This window comes from Mobula birostris, chromosome 6 (genome assembly GCF_030028105.1).
Source record: "Mobula birostris isolate sMobBir1 chromosome 6, sMobBir1.hap1, whole genome shotgun sequence".
NCBI classification, from domain to species: domain Eukaryota; kingdom Metazoa; phylum Chordata; class Chondrichthyes; order Myliobatiformes; family Myliobatidae; genus Mobula; species Mobula birostris.
This window is the reverse complement of record NC_092375.1, coordinates 112,965,729-112,978,764: the sequence shown is the minus strand read 5'-3', so window position 1 is coordinate 112,978,764 and position 13,036 is coordinate 112,965,729. Positions and strand designations below refer to the sequence as shown.

Here is a 13,036-nt window from a genome sequence, read left to right as displayed (position 1 = left end):
CCCTCCATACACTTCCCATCCATGTATCTGTCCAACTTATTCTTAAATGTTAAAAAAGAACCCGCATTTACCATCTCGTCTGGCAGCTCATTCCATACTCCCACCACTCTCTGTGTGAAGAAGCCCCCCCAATGTTCCCTTTAAACTTTTCCCCCCTCACCCTTAACCCATGTCCTCTGGTTTTTCTCTCCCCTTGCCTTAGTGGAAAAAGCCTGCTTGCATTCACTCTATCTATACCCATCATAATTTTATATACCTCTATCAAATCTCCCCTCATTCTTCTACGCTCCAGGGAATAAAGTCCTAACCTATTCAACCTTTCTCTATAACTGAGTTTCTCAAGTCCCGGCAACATCCTTGTAAACCTTCTCTGCACTCTTTCAACCTTATTTATATCCTTCCTGTAATTTGGTGACCAAAACTGAACACAATACTCCAGATTTGGCCTCACCAATGCCTTATACAACCTCATCATAACATTCCAGCTCTCATACTCAATACTTCGATTAATAAAGGCCAATGTACCAAAAGCTCTCTTTACGACCCTATCTACCTGTGATGACACTTTTAGGGAATTTTGTATCTGTATTCCCAGATCCCTCTGTTCCACTGCACTCCTCAGTGTCTTACCATTAACCCTGTATGTTCTACGTTGGTTTGTCCTTCCAACGTGCAATACCTCACCCTTGTCAGTATTAAACTCCATCTGCCATTTTTCAGCCCATTTTTCCAGCTGGTCCAAGTCCCTCTGCAGGCTCTGAAAACCTTCCTCACTGTCTACTACACCTCCAATCTTTGTATCATCAGCAAACTTGCTGATCCAATTTACCACATTATCATCCAGATCATTGATATAGATGACAAATAACAATGGACCCAGCACTGATCCCTGTGGCACACCACTAGTCACAGGCCTCCACTCAGAGAAGCAATTCTCTACCACCACTCTCTGGCTTCTTCCATCGAGCCAATGTCTAATCCAATTTACCACCTCTCCATGTATACCTAGCGACTGAATTTTCCTAACTAACCTCCCATGCGGGACCTTGTCAAAGGCCTTACTGAAGTCCATGTAGACAATATCCACTGCCTTCCCTTCATCCACTTTCCTGGTAACCTCCTCGAAAAACTCCAACAGATTGGTCAAACATGACCTACCACGCACAAAGCCATGTTGACTCTCCCTAATAAGCCCCTGTCTATCCAAATGCTTGTAGATTCTGTCTCTTAGTACTCCCTCCAATAACTTACCTACTACTGACGTTAAACTCACCGGCCTATAATTTCCCAGATTACTTTTCAATCCTTTTTTAAACAACGGAACAACATGAGCCACTCTCCAATCCTCCGGCACTTCACCCGTAGACAGCAACATTTTAAATATTTCTGCCAGGGCCCCCGCAATTTCAACACTAGTCTCCTTCTAGGTCCGAGGGAACACTCTGTCAGGTCCCGGGGATTTATCCACTTTAATTTTCCTCAAGACAGCAAGCACCTCCTCCTTTTCAATCTGTACAGTTTCCATGGTCTCACTACTTGATTCCCTCAATTCCATAGATTTCATGCCAGCTTCCTTAGTAAATACAGACGCAAAAAACCTATTTAAGATCTCCCCCATTTCCTTTGATTCCACACAAAGCCGACCACTCTGATCTTCAAGAGGACCAATTTTATCCCTTACAATCCTTTTGCTCTTAATATACTTGTAAAAGCTCTTTGGATTATCCTTCACTTTGACTGCCAAGGCAACCTCATGTCTTCTTTTAGCCCTCCTGATTTCTTTCTTAAGTATTTTCTTTCACTTCTTATACTCCTCAAGCACCTGATTTACACCCTGTTTCCTATACATTTCGTACAACTCCCTCTTCTTCTTTATCAGAGTTGCAATATCCCTTGAGAATCAAGGTTCCTTATTCCTATTCAATTTGCCTTTAATCCTGACAGGAACATACAAGCTCTGCACTCTCAAAATTTCCCCTTTGAAGGCTTTCCACCTACCAATCACATCTTTACCAGAGAACAACCTGTCCCAATCCACGCTTTTTAGATCCTTTCTCATTTCTTCAAATTTGGCCTTCTTCCAGTTCAGAACCTCAACCCTAGGACCAGATCTATCCTTGTCCATGATCAAATTGAAACTAATGGTGTTATGATCACTGGAACCAAAGTGCTCCCCTACACAGACTTCTGTCACTTGTCCTAACTCGTTTCCTAACAGGAGATCCAATATTGCATCCCCTCTAGTTGGTCCCTCTATGTATTGATTTAGAAAACTTTCCTGAACACATTTTACAAACTCTAAACCATCTAGACCCCTAACAGTATGGGAGTCCCAATCAATGTATGGAAAATTAAAATCCCCTACCACCACAACTTTATGTTTCCTGCAGTTGCCTGCTATCTCTCTGCAGATTTGCTCTTCCAAGTCTCGTTGACTATTGAGTGGTCTGTAATACAATCCCACTAATGTGGCCATACCTTTCCTGTTTCTCAGCTCCACCCATAAGGACTCAGTAGACAAGCCCTCTAATCTGTCCTGCCTGAGCACTGCTGTAATATTTTCCGTAACAAGCAATGCTACTCCTCCACCTTTCATTTCTCTGCCTCGATCACATCTGAAACATCGGAACCCTGGAATATTAAGCTGCCAGTCCTGCCCCTCCTGTAGCCAAGTTTCACTAATTGCTACAACATCATGATTCCACGTGTCAATCCACGCCCTCAACTCATCCGCCTTCCCCGCAATACTCCTAGCATTGAAATATATACACCTCAGAAGATTTTTACCACCACTCACAACCTTTCTATCAGCGGATTTGCTTAAACTTTCAATATCATTTATCTTCACCCCAGCCACACTGTCAGCTCTGGCACTCTGGTTCCCATCCCCCTGCAAATCTAGTTTAGAGCCTCCCCAATAGCACTAACAAACCTCCCTGAAAGGATATTGGTCCCCCTGTGGTTCAAGTGTAACCCGTCTCTCTTGTACAGGTCCCACCTGCCCCAGAAGAGGTCCCAATGATCCTGAAATCTGAAACCCTGCCCCCTACACCAGTTCCTCAGCCACTTGTTCCTCCTCCAGAGCATCCTATTCCTACCCTCACTGGCACCTAGCACAGATAGCAATCCTGAGATTACCACCCTCGAGGTCCTGCTTTTCAACTTCCTACCAAGCTCTCTATACTCACTGTCCAGGACCTCTTCACTCTTCCTTGCTATGTCATTGGTACCGATGTGCACCACGACATCTGACTGGTCACCCTCCCACTTCAGAATGTCATGCAATCGATCAGAGACATCCTTGACCCTGGCACCTGAGAGGTAACAAACCATCCTGGATTCTCTGTCACGACCACAGAACCTTCTATCTGCACCTCTAACTATCGATATATTTAAAAGCCATTTACACAGACACTTGACCTGGCAAGGCATGGAAGGTTACGGCCTTGATGTGGGCTGTTGAGACTAGTATAGATAGGCAAAAGGGTTGGCATGAATGTTGTGGGCTGAATGGCCTGGATCTGTGGTTTATGACCCTATTACTGTACACAGTCCCATAACACATCCTCCCAGGGTAAGTGTCCAACAACAGGTTTATCATGTATATACTGAATGTGAAAGGTTTCAGCCTCTGTCTGACCATGTGAAGGGCCTGACCCTCAACTTCCAATTACACTTCAGCCCCTCACTCCTAAATTTCGATCACCTCGTACCGAGGGATTGGGCTGCTCAAGCTATCTCCTGGTCAGCCTGATCATGGGCCTGGCCAGCTGGACATTCATGGGGCCAGGTGGCAGGCATTCAAGGACTTGCCCCAGCTGACTCCCTGTTCCTCTCCCAGGATTAGGTCTGTACCTGGGTGTCCCTGGAGAGGGAGCTCGTGGTGTCTATGAGTACAGTGGGGAAGTTCCAGGAATAGTTGGCACCACAGGGACTCGAGCGAGTTCTGGATAGAGACAACTGTGTTCAAGACTGCAAGTAGCGTGAATGGTGGCATGCTGTGATATTGTAATAATATGGTGCTATAATCACTGAATAACTTCCTTTGGAAAAGAGAAACAAAGGCAAATGGCCAAAATCCAATAACAAAATCTGAGAGGAATAATGAGGAGAGACCTGCACACAGGGATGAGAGAGTGAGAAGACTGGAAACATTTTGTCTAGGAAAGGAGGTGTGAAGTGATCAAAGTGGTTCATTCAAAGGGACATTCAAAAACACACAAAATGCTGGAGGAACTCAGCAGGTCAGGCAGCATCAATGGAGAGGGATAAAGAGCCAACGTTTCAGTTGGAGACCCTTCATCCAAAGATGAGACCTCTCAACTAGGGATGAAGGGTTTCATCTTGAAATGTCGGCTCTTTCTTCCTCTCCATAGATGCTGACTGACCTGCTGAATTTCTTGAGTTTATGAAATTCTGAAGGAACTCAGCAGGCCAAGTAGCATCGATGGAGGGAAATGGACAGTCAAAGTTTCAGGGCAAGACCCTTCATCAAGACTGGAAAGGAAGGGGGGAGAAGCCAGAATCAGAAGGAATGGGAGGGGAAGGAGTAAAGCAGGCAGGTGATAGGAAGGTGGGGGGATGGGAGGGGTGAAACGGTGATTTGAGAGGCTAGGAGGGGGAAGAGGCAAAGAGCTGAAGAAGAAGGAATCTGATAGAGGATAGTGGACTATGGAATGAAGGAAGGAGGGAACCAGGGAAGATTTAGATTCATTCATTTATCACATGTATATCAGCACATACAGTGAAATGCATTAACAACCAACACACCTAAGGATATGCTGGGGTGGGGGACAAACCACAAGTGTTGTCACATATTTATCACCAACCTAGCATGCCCCCAATGTTCAGCAGAACAACTCAGAGCCCAGCAACCAACAAAACACCAGCAAAACAAGCCCCATTCCTCACACCCATACGCATTCCAACTCCAGAGATTCCAGTCTCCAGGCTTTCGCCATCAAGCATTGGTTTTGAGTGAAGGTATAGATGAAGGGCAAGTAGTAAGGGTGGTGGGCAAGTAGTATTCTGTTCCTCAAGATTTTTAGCAACTGCAGAATCTTTATTACCTCCATGATGAAATGTTCCTCTTTTCTCAATCTCTGTAGGGACTCTGGCCTCCCTGGAGCAGCCCACCATGGCCTTTGTTCGTCTCAGTGAAAGTGTGTTACTGGAGTCGGTTTTAGAGGTCTCTGTCCCCGTTCGTTTCATCTTTGTCCTACTAGGACCGGCCCAGTCCAGCATGGACTACCATGAGATTGGCCGCAGCATCTCCACCCTGATGTCTGACAAGGTAAGTCTCAGCCTGCTTTTGAATTGCATCCTATTCTAGGGCAAGTATCAGAGTTGTCGAATAGAGGGTTGTATAGAGAACTTTTGAGCCGGCTGGTGGTGTAGTGGCAACAGCACTGGACTCTGAGGGGAGTGGTCCCATCTGTGCTGAGTTAAGCACGAGCTAGCAAATCGGCCTGGTTTAAAAAAAAACAGATAAATGATAAAGAAACGGCAAGGTTGTCATCCTATGCACAATAAGGCATGGAGAGGAACAGCAACAGAGAGCTTTTGCAAATAACTAATATATATAGTGTAAATATCTAATTAGCCAGTCATCAACTCAATCATAAAAGCATGTAGACTTGGTCAAGAGGTTCAGTTGTTGTTCAGAAGAAATGTGATTTACAGAAAGTGGTTTGGCTGTGAAATGATGGTTGGTGCCAGACAAGGTGGTTTGAGTAACTCAGAAATGGCTGATTTGGATTTTCATGCCCAACAGTCTCTAAAACAGGGGTTCCCAACTTTTAATGGTAGGGGTCCATGGCATAAAAAAGGTTGGGAACCCCTGCTCTAAAGTTCACAGAGAATGGTGCAAAAAACAAAAAAATTCCTATGAGTGACAGTTCTGTGGGTGAAAATGCCTTGTTTAATGAGAGAGGTCAGAAGAGAATGGCCAGACTGGTTCAAGCTGATAGGAAGCTGACAATAGAGTTACAATAGTGGTGTGCAGAAGAGCATCTCTGAATATACAACACATCGAACCTTGGAGTGGATGGGTTACAGCAGCAGAAGACCGTGAACATATGCTCAGTGACCACATTATTAGGTAAGACGTTGGTGAGGCTTAGTTTGGAGTATTGTGTACAGTTCTGGTCACCTACCTACAGGAAAGCTATCAATAAGATTGAAAGAGTACAGAGAAAATTTACAAGAATATTTGCCAGTAATTGTGGACCTGAGTTATAGGAAAGGTTGCATAGGTTAAGTCTTTTCCCCGGAGTGGAGGAAAATGAGAGGAGATTTGATAGAGAAATACAAAATTATGAGGGGTATAGATGGGGTAAATACAAGCAGGCTTTCTCCACTGATGTTAGGTGAGACTACAACTAGAGGTCATAGGTTAAAGGGGGGAACATTGACTCAGACCATGAGAGGCATTTTCATGCCTTACAAGGCGCAGATTGGAAGTCTGTGTGGGGCGCCACTCCTCGCACAGACACTAGAGCAATGTGTGGTTAAGTGCCTTGCTCAAGGACACAAACACACTGCCACAGCTGAGGCTCGAACTAGCAACCTTCAGATCACTAGACGCATGCCTTAACCATGTGGCCATGTGCCCAAGGTTAAGGGTTTAAGGTGAAATGTTTAAGGGGAACCTGAGGGAGAATACCTTCACTCAGAGGTTGGTGAGAGCATGGAACAAGTTGCCAGCAGAAGTGGTGGATGTAGGTTTGATTTCAATATTTATGAAATTTGGTTAAGTACTTGGATGGGAGGGGTATGGAGGACAGTCCAGTAGAGGGTCAATGGGATTAGGCAGAACAATAGTTTGGCATGGACTGGATGGGCCGAATGGCTTGTTTCTGTGCTGTGGTGCTCTGTCTATGACTATGACACTATGACACAAAGCCACTGTCCTGGGATAGCTGTAGAGAATTCACACGGAGTCCAGGGTTTACCTTCAGAACAAACTTCCTCTTTAACGAAAACTGACCTCAACAGGGGAGTCACTCGGCCAAGAACAACTGTTCACACAAGCAAGGAGTTTCAATCCCCAGTATATATGACAATAGAGTAATCTAAGTTGTCAACAGATTTTAGCAATATTTGTGGAATTTTTGTTAATGTTGAGAGAACATCGTTGTCCACCCTGCTAGGATTTCCACGAAGCTGCCTACATGGCTGATGACCGTCAGGATCTCCTGAATGCCATTAACGAGTTTCTGGACTGTAGCATTGTCATCCCACCACTTGAGCTGGAAGGCAAGGACCTCCTCCGGTCTGTTACTGCCTTTCAGAAGGAGATGCTGAGAAAGAGGAAATCAAGGGAGCACAAGAAGTCGATAAAGAAGGAGGAATCGCTGTTGGACATTAAAGGTGAGGTGTAACACAGCTGCCAGAGAGTTCTTAACAAAGTGACCCTTTCAATTGGACATCTTAGCACATAGAACATAGAAAATTATAGCAAAGTACAGGGCCTACAGCCCATGATGTTGTGCCAACATTTTAAGCTACTCCAAGATCAATCTAACCCTTCATTCGCAATAGCCCTCTATTTTTCTATCATCCATGTGCCTAAGAGGCTATTAAATGTCCCAAATGTATCTGCCTCTACCACCACCCCAAAAGGATGATTCAGGCACCCTCCCTCTCTTTGTATATAAAAAAAAAGCCCCTGGCTTTCCTCCAATTTCCTCCAATCACTTTAACATTATGTCCTTTCATATTAGTCATTTCTGCCTTGAGGAAAAGTTTCTGGCTAATAACTCAATTTATGCCTCTTATCATCTTCTAGACCTCTATCAAATTACCTCTCATCTTCCTTCATTCTAAAGAGAAAAGCACTATTTTGCTCAACCTATCCTGGTAAACCTCCTCTGCACCCTCTCTAAAGCTTCCATGTGAAGCTCCCACTACACTGTCCCATCACATACTCCTGGGGTCAGACGCAAGGTGGAGCTGTTCTGATTGAGCTGGGAGAAATCAAGGAAAACTGCAAGTTAAAGTTTGCGAGATGTATTGGAGAAGGTGCAGAAGGGTCTCCTGAACATCTGAGTGAGTGGCTGCCTTGTTGCGGAGGCTCCTTTTGGTTTTTCCGCCAGTTTGGACTGCATTTGTTGGCGGCTGCTAACTGCATAGCTTCTCACTATGGCCACTGACAACTTGCCAGGTAGCCGTTTCACTCTGAAAGCAGGGAGAGAAACACCATGTTCTCCCACTAACATTGGGACAACACCTCTTTTTCCTGCCTTGTCATGTTTCTCGGTCGGTGTGGATGCAGGAGTGTTTTGGATGTATTGACCTTTCACAGCCAGGGAACTCTTCAAGACCAATGGAGCCTTTCCCAGCATTAGAATTTCGGTGCTGTGCCAAAAGGGACTGTTGAGTGCAGGCTGCCTTCCTACTGCCCCAGCAATGGAAGATTTCTCTTCCACCCTGCTATTTAAGCAGCACAAGCTGGTCTGGACCATATACAACGTGCTCCATCTCTTCTCAGGACACCAGATCCTTAAGGCTGCCAGACCGATGGGATCTGCTCATGCCGCAGGAGCAGGTGAACTGCCAAAAGTTCCAAAGTTTTCCAACTAGGAACACTACACGCTCGAGGACTTTAACAGCGGGCACTGCTGCCTATATTTTAGAAGTGATTATTCTATTTCTTACTTCGGACTGCAGTGCCACCATGCCGGATCGGTACCCTGGGAAGCTCAGACCTCCAGGGAACTGTACAAGTGTGGCTGCCTCATTATCCCTGGACAATGCCCTGTTTCGATCAGTGGAGGATGAATTTGGGGTATAAAGTATTTTGCGCACTGTAATAACTCTGGAACCGTACTTAGAGACTATGGAGGACTTGGTTGGGGTAGATGGCATTTTTAGAAAGAGTTTGGGAAGGCAGTGTCCTACCTGAGGTCCAATGAGTTGGTGCACAGGGGTTCTCATTAGGTGGATCACAGTTAAAGACCCTTTTTGCAGATGGAGCTGGTGACCACTCCCATGCAATGGATCGTCCTCAGGCACATCAAGCTCTTTATTCCCATTGAGGTCCTCCTTCCCCACCTAGTTCTCTTGGGACAAGTAAGTTGAGATCACTGCCATCAGACATAAATTTAAGAGACACAACCTCTGCAGCCTAATCTCTTTACAACGTCAGCTGTCTATGCAGCTGGCATGGGAGGAGGATACTGAAGGTCTGTTTACTGTCTGGCACAAAGGGGTAGACTACCAGGTGTACTAGAGTTCTGAGTGCCCACGGTGCCAGGCATGTGGGGAGGTGGGGCACTTTTGAAGGGAATGTCCCAACCCACTGCCAAAGGATTCCACCTCTGACACCATTTCCCCCCATGCCTCTGGCCCCACCCCTATCCCTGCCCTGTGGTTCAGGTGGGGGCATCTGAGGCTGCATGTGTGGGGTGGGACGGGGAGGAGACTCCATGGTGCAGGAAGGCCAAGCAGCGGTTCAAACACCTGAGGAAGAAGGACCCTGAGAATGAGGATCTCATGCCTGTCCCCTTGCCTTGATCTGAGGAACCCTCTTGCCCTGAACGTCAGTGGGAGACTGCGTGAAGTGCGGGGGTCGACGGGGTGATGGAAATGGAGGGCGCCACTGCATTGGTAGTACCTGTATGCTCCTAAGGCCTGAAGAGGAGAAGGATCTCTTCTCCCAATAAGGGAGGGTGTCAACGTCGGGGAGTTATCGAAGGGGTGAAAATCCCTGTGGATGTCAGCCCCAAGCCTGAAGTCCAAGATGTGGCCATGAGCCCTGTGGTGGGAAGATCGTGCACAGGAGTTACTAGCTGCTAATAGCTTTTCCGTCGTGGATCCTGATTGAATCTACAGAGAATTCCATTCCTTCTACAGGTCCCTGTTCTCACCAGACCCGCCAAGTACGGACACTTGCAGTAAGGTCTGGGAGGATTTGCCAGTGGTCAGTCCAGAGGAAGTAGAGTGGCTTGACACTCTCCTGACTTGAGCTGAGCTGTCTACAGCCCTTCAACAACCGCAGAAGGGCAAGTCCCCTGACCTAGATTTCTTTCAGACCTTCTGGGATGTCCTGGAGATGACTGTAGTCTTGTCCTGGGGGAGATGCTTTCATGGCGGAGAGCTGTCGTGGCCCTTTTGTTCAGGAAGGGAGACTTCCGCCTACTAAAGAACTGGCATCCGGTCTCTCTCTTGTGTGCAAGATCTTCACCTGAGCATTGTCCAGGTATCTTGGCGTTGGTGCAGGTGATCCATACTGACCAATTCCACCCAGTGCCAGACCGGTCCATTTAGGAGAAGACATTTGACTGGGTAGACCAGTTTCCTGGTGGGCATTTGGGCTCAGACCACACTTTGTAACCTGGGTTCGGCTCTTGTACTCTACTGCAGAGTGATTCATTAAGGTCAATGGATCATTGACCATTCCCTTTCGAAGAAGAGTACATCAGAGATATCCTATGTCCAGCTAGTTGTATGCCAACTTTGTAGAACCATTCCTGTGTCATCTTTGCAGGAGGTTGACTGGTCTGGTTCTGCATGCGTTGGACCTGAAGGTCGTCCTCTCATCCCACGCCAATGAGTTGCTCCTGACAGAAGTTAACATGGAAGTGTGTCTGGACCATCAGGCACCACAGGGGGGTTAAATTCCATCCTTGAGGACAGGAATGTGTTAGTTTAATGTACATTAGTTATGATATGTCTGGTCTTTTATAATTTGATTGTACTTTCGTGTAGTAATTTGAATTTGTAATAAAAGTTTTTTTTAAAAGGGTCAGGCACAGAGTGAAGCTATTTCTAACTGACCTGCTAAATACTTGTAAACACAAAGTGAATTATTTGGGTCACAGCGAATTACAGTGCTGAAACAGGTCCTTCGGTCCACCAAGTCATTACCGGCCAACATCCACCCTTCTATTGCTAATCCTCACTAATCCCAACTTTATTCTCGCCACACTCCTCTCACTCCCCCAGATTCTACACTTCACCTGCACGCTAAGGGGCACTTTACAGCAGCCAGTTAACTTTTCTACCTATGTATCTTTGGGGTGAAACAGGAGCACCTGGAGGATACCCACGACTTCACAGGTAGATAGGACTAGGCAGAAGACCCTGCCAACATGGACCCAAGAGCCTCTCTTTATGCTGTAGTGCTCTATGACTCTATGACTGTAACAACTGGAATTGATTTATTATAGTCGCATTTCACGAGATACAGTGAAAAGCTTGAGCTGCGTACTGTTCATACAGATCAATTCATTACACAATATATTGAGGTCGTAAAGGGTAAAACAGCAACAGGGTGCAGTTTAAAGTGTTACAGCTACAGAGAAAGTGCAGTACAGGCTGACAATAAAGTGCGAGTTCATAAGAAGGTAGATTGTGAGATCAAGAATCCATTTTATTGTACTAGGGAAGTATTTAATTGTCTTATAACAGTAAGGTAGAAGTGGTCCTTGAGCCTGGTGGTAAATTCTTTTAGGCTTTTGTACCTTCTACCAAATGGGAGAAGAGAGAATGTTCAGGGTGGGAGGGCTCTTTGATTATGCTGGCTGCTTCACTGAGACAGCGAGAGGTATAGACAGGGTCCATGGAGCAGAACCTGATTTCTGAGATGCGCTGAGCTATGTCCACAACTCTGTGGCCAAATGCAGAGCAGTTACCGTACCAAGCCATCATGCATCCAGATAGGATGCGTTCTATTGTGCATCAATAGAAATTAGTAAGAGTTGACAGGGACATGCCAAATTTCTTTGGCCTCTGAGGAAGTAGAGGCATTGACGTGCTTTCTTGGCTGTGACGTCCATGTGGTTGGACCAGGACAAGCCATTGGTGATGCTCACACCTAGGAACCTGAAGCTCTCAACCTTCTTGACCTCAACACATTGATGTAGACAGGAGCATGTGCACTGCCTGCCTTCCTGAAGTCAAAGACCAGCTCTTTTGTTTTGCTGACATTCTGGTTGTCTTGCAAAGCTTGTCTTGCATACTGTTCATACAGATCAGATCATTGCATCATGCATTGAGGTAGAACAAAGTGACAGAAGAACAGAATGAAGAATGAAGTGTAACAGCTACACAGAAAGTGCAGTGCAGGTAGGCAATAGGGTGCAAACTCAAAACAGGCAGAGCCGGAGGTCAGGATTGAACCAAGCCCCTGGCACTGTATGGTAGTAGCTCTGTAGCTGTGGGTCTTCAGAGGGGAGTGGATTTGTTAGTAGAGCGAGTCACTGGATCACCTCAGAACACTGCCGCATCTGCATGGCGCTGTCAGCTTTCTAAAGTAAGAAACATAATGGACAGTCTACAAGACAAGCTTTTATGTTCCCTGGTAGTATCCATTTTGCCCTGGAAAAAACTTTCTGGCTATCCACTTGATCTATGCCTCTTACCATCTTATGCACTTCTATGAAGTTACCTCTCATCCTTCCTTGAAACAGGGAGAAAAGCCCCACCTCACTCAACCTGTTCTCATAAGATATACTCTCTAATCCAGATAGCATCCTGATAAATCTCCTCTACGCCCTCCAAAGCTTCCATATCCTTCCTGTAATGCGGTGACCAGAATTGAACATGATAGTCCAAGTGTGATCCAATCAGGGTTTTATAGAGCTGCAGCATTACCTCACGGCTCTTGAATTCAATCCACCAACTAATAAAAGCCAACACTCCATACACTGCCTTAACTAACTTGCATGGCAACTTTGAGGATTCAATGGAAGTGGATCCCAAGATCCCTCTGTTCCTCCACACTACTAGGAATCCTGACTTTAACTCTGTATTCTGCCTTCAAATTCAATCTCCCAAAATGAATTACTTAGTACTTTTCCAGGTTGAACTCCATCTGCCACTTCTCAGCCCAGTTCTGCATTCTGTCAACTGTTGTAACCTGTGACAAACTTGTACACTATCCATGACACCAGTATTATTAATTTCTTTTCAGTTCTATTATATCTATTTACATTCTCAATATTATTATTATTTTATATTATTTGCACATTTTGTCTTTTGCACATTGGTTATCTTTTTTTGTTTGCATATAGTTTTTCATTAATTCTATTGT

General features: G+C 45.5%; 1 protein-coding gene across 1 annotated transcript in view; it reads left to right on the top strand.

Moving 5' to 3' along the window:
* LOC140199268 (anion exchange protein 3-like) overlaps positions 1 to 13,036 on the top strand; it is a 154,845-nt gene that overhangs the window by 99,400 nt on the left and 42,409 nt on the right. The window contains exons 12-13 of the mRNA XM_072261033.1: positions 5,109 to 5,293; positions 7,152 to 7,371. Coding sequence (XP_072117134.1) covers positions 5,109 to 5,293; positions 7,152 to 7,371 — 405 coding nt within the window. The remainder of the gene's footprint in view (positions 1 to 5,108; positions 5,294 to 7,151; positions 7,372 to 13,036) is intronic.